Source organism: Stylophora pistillata, chromosome 2, assembly GCF_964205215.1.
Source record: "Stylophora pistillata chromosome 2, jaStyPist1.2, whole genome shotgun sequence".
NCBI lineage: Eukaryota > Metazoa > Cnidaria > Anthozoa > Scleractinia > Pocilloporidae > Stylophora > Stylophora pistillata.
The window spans coordinates 37,872,412-37,876,465 of record NC_142520.1 but is presented as its reverse complement, the minus strand read 5'-3'; the positions used below and the strand labels follow the sequence as shown (position 1 = coordinate 37,876,465).

Genomic DNA, 4,054 nt, shown 5'->3' with positions numbered 1-4,054 from the left:
GCTGGACTGACTAATCCGCCTTTAAGTTGCAGGTACCCACGCCGTTCAGGAATCTCGATTCCTCTGTATCTTCTGATATTGTTTGCCTAAGCTATTAACTTGTTGGAAAATTGAGAAAACTCACACCGATAGCAACAATAATGCAGAATTAATAAGCGACAGAGACTAAACACAACTTTCAACACAGTTCTGGAATACCTTTTCCACTTCACGTTTATCCTGTGTAACTGTTTTATTATGCTGCAGCTAAAGGTGAGTAGAGATTAGATTTAAAAAGTTTTTTTAGTTTTTTGGTAATGTTTATTTTCCTACTGTACACCATGCGTACATACTTTTTTTTTTCCAATAGAAATCTTTATTACACGACTCGGGCAGTCAGAGGGCCAATAACTAAAATCAACCAATCAAAATTCTCTATTGCCGGTCAATATTCTCTCAGTATTGGACTGCGCACTGTTGCGAATGGTCCCTAATGATACCGCACTTGTGTCCGTTTGAACTTCAGTCATATGATAAATCTCTTATTAACCAAGCTTGCTTGGGACCGTACTGGAAGAATATCGGCCCTCGGTCTTTTTTGTACGGACCTCGCTGCGCTCGGTCCGTACTGTCAAGACCTCGGGCCGATATTCTCCCAGTACGGCCCTCGCGCTTGGTTAATAAGATATATTTAATGCATTACTTAAGCACGTATATTTCCACCCTCAAACAGGGATGGTTATGGTGTGAGACAGGATAAAACCGAACATATCTGGCTTTGAATTCAGTTCTAAGTGAATGCCTCACGATGCTTGTTTTATCTGAGTTTCCTTGAAAGATCTGGAATAAAGAAAACGGAAAAAAAAAAAGAAAAAAAAAAAAGAAACTGAGCACCTTGTTGTAGTCCACCAATTCGAAATTCCATTTAAACAAGGAGGTACTTGTAGGAGAAGGAGGGGGGGAGGGGATGGAGGGGGCATCTGACCATATCTCAACATCTCACATCATTAACATAATGTTGTGCTTTTTTTGTTGCGGCCGGAAATTTCTAAACGGAATAAAATTTTATGTCACTTTTCTTGTTTTGATCGCTCGTTTATACACCCTCCTATACTCATAGAAAATGTTAAAGATGGTACGATTTCCTTAGCTTTATATCTGCTTGCAAACTATCCGTATTCACCACAAACTCTTTGATTCTTACTAAAAATGTCAATTGTAGTGCTTTCCAAACCTTTTAGACATGTGGTTCTTTTTCAATGCATTTAACAGATGGCTATTTCGTTTCTCCAACTGTGCAATATTTCTGGTTCACTGGTCACAAGACTTTCTCTCCCACCGTAAAATAACCATATGCATACTGTACTCGTGAATAACAACAATTCACACTCTTGTTTGCAGTGATACAATGTTGTAACTCACCCACGTTATTCACGGACCAAATTGGGGTCCCCTTGCCCTTTAACCATCATTAATAGTTGTTGATCAAATCAACTCTTTATTTACTGGTACTTCCAAACCTTTGTCTTATTCGTCTCCTCGTAGGTGTTCCAAGTTAAACCGTCAATGGATAGGCGCAGTTTATAGCTGTTAGTCCATTCCAAAAGTTCCTCTCCTCCTTGAGTAGCCACAGCACAAACAGACAGCACTGAACCCATATCTACTTGAAGGTAGTCGGTTCTATCAGATTTAGTCTTAGGACACCACCCTCCTCGTCCCCTGGTTTCATTCAGTCGGCCGAGGTATGAAGCATAAAAATCATCTTTGATAAGAAACACACTGCTTGCTGTCATTCTGGCATCTGGAATTGTGTTGTTGTCTGCCACACCAACAGGCCCACATGTGTTTCCTTTTCTATCTGGAAAAGTATGATATGATAAGTATACACTTTGGTCACGTATGGTATTACTTTTCTCTCGAATGTGATGGTTCACAAATAAAATACATTAAATAACTGTACAATTGCGTCCATTTCCAGTACATTCGGGCTTACAAGTACAAACGTACGATCCGTTGCCGTTCGCGTAGGTAGCATTCAGGTGACAAGAGTGATTTCCTTTACATTCGTCAATATTTGTGACACCACAAAGATATTATGCACTTTTTTCATTTTTGTTGCTTTAAAGTGGATAAAGAATCTCAGTCGTGCGATGCTATTAATCATTGCAAAGGATAAAACAACGGTTTGTCCTTTTTGTGTTTTACGAGTTAGATATTGTAAACTAACATTTCGTCACAATTATTTTTAACCCACCACTATAATGGCTCTGAAACAGGCAAAATGTAGATCATGGTGAACCCTTGCATAAACATGCATGGGTAAGGATGCTTAAAATGCAGCACGTAGCACTTAACAGGATAATAGTTCCTGCTAACGATGCTTTATTTAATGCTAAGGCTACTATCATGTAGCGTGCGATCGAAGTCATATTTCTGATTCATTATTTGCTCGTACCTTGGCATGACTGTCCATCTTCGATGTATTCTTCCCTGCAGGTGCAGTTGTGGGAACCGTCAGTGTTGGTACAGTTCGCATTGACGTCACAGAGATGGTCTCCGTTACTGCACTCGTCGATATCTGAAAGTAAAAGAGATGTCGGGGCAATTCAATAGAAGCAATAAAGCCCAAAAAACCAAACAAACAAAGGAATAAACGAACAAGAGTATATCGCTGAAAAGTATATCAGCCGTGATATAAAAAAAAAAAAAAATAAAAAAAAAAAAAAAAATAGGCGACTTCGGTGAGTTTCGTAAAATAAACGCTAGCTAGAGAAGTGTCCACATGACTTGCCATCAGTATATTGCCATTTTCATCTCATAGATGGAACAGCATTCAAAAATTCAAGAAGTAACATCTACTAAGACGATAGTTATTTTATAGTTTCTAAGTTATTATATAGTTTCTATAGTTGCTAAGCATTTCTATAGCTGACATTCCTTTGTCGATCAGCTGGTTAAGTTTGCTCTCATAATCTATACTATCATTCACTGATTCGTCATTTGCTTTGGACTTCAGGTCCAGCATTTCATTGAGCATTTTGATGACCTCAATGACACCTTTGATCAACATGCCTTGGGCTGTTTGTACCCTCGAGTCAAAGAACCTCGTGTTCGGCCTCAGTCTGTTCCAAATAAGCTCGTCCACTTTTGTGACGACCAAACTTTCGCAGTTTTGTGGTCGGACGATTTTTCCCCTTCTCCTTTGAGCTTTGATTCTTCAGGTTTTTACAATTTCAACATGAGTCCGTTCACGATTGTAGCAAGTTTTTCGTTGACAGCAACATCGGTCGGCTCTGTCTTTGTGAGGCGTTGAGCAATTGCGTCGAGTACATCACATTTTTTATCTACGTTTTACGACCGTTTTGCAGCGGTTTCTGTCACATCGCCATTTTCATTGTCACTCTCACTCCTGTATTCTCCCTCGGAGCTCGCCAACAGATTATTTTCCTCTGTGGACCAAGTTCTTTCAATAGTATTTTGCAGTTTTTCAAACTGCTGAGTCAAAGTTGTTTGGAGAGTAAGCATAGAATTCGTTAGCATACTGCCAAATATTGACAGCTCACTCTGTTGTGTTATGTCATTTTCGGGCGCGTTTTCCGACAAACCGTTTGAAGTAGTGTTTTCTACACCACTAGTGCCCTCTGACCTAGGAACCTCGTTCCCGCCATGAGGGAGCTTCTTTGCCTTCTTTATAAAAGAGGTTTTCAAGGCGTAATCCTCAGTATGTTCAATATTTGACAATTTTTCACGCCTGATTCGAACGTTCGTGACCAATCTTGCTAACAAGCTAACGTGCACTGATCTCGCGCATGCGCGTTGCAATCTCACATGGTCCTCAAATGTGGTGATTTAGAAGAATTGCCGCTGTTAAGAATTTCTTAGGTGCAGCCCAGGCTCTTCTTAGTCCCATAACAAACGAGTGAGATAGGTGAGTCCTAGATCATCAAATCTATCTCAAAAACACGTGAGGATTGAATAAAACTTTTAAAGCTGTTGTGCATGATGTGCAGAGTTTTTATGATTTTCAGCGTTGACAAAAAAGCATTCAGTCATCCATTAAGCAATTATTCTACTA

General features: G+C 39.6%; 1 protein-coding gene across 1 annotated transcript; it reads right to left on the bottom strand.

Annotated features, from left to right (window-relative positions):
* Window positions 1–277: 277 nt before the first annotated feature.
* LOC148739360 (lactadherin-like) lies at window positions 278–3,049 on the bottom strand. The gene is made up of 4 exons (XM_088749463.1): window positions 2,959–3,049; window positions 2,435–2,557; window positions 1,500–1,837; window positions 278–819 (listed from the first exon to the last, which is right to left on the bottom strand). Exons 1-4 carry the CDS (start codon window positions 3,047–3,049, stop codon window positions 679–681), a joined length of 693 nt encoding a protein of 230 aa, XP_088605589.1. The 3' UTR covers window positions 278–678.
* Window positions 3,050–4,054: the final 1,005 nt, after the last annotated feature.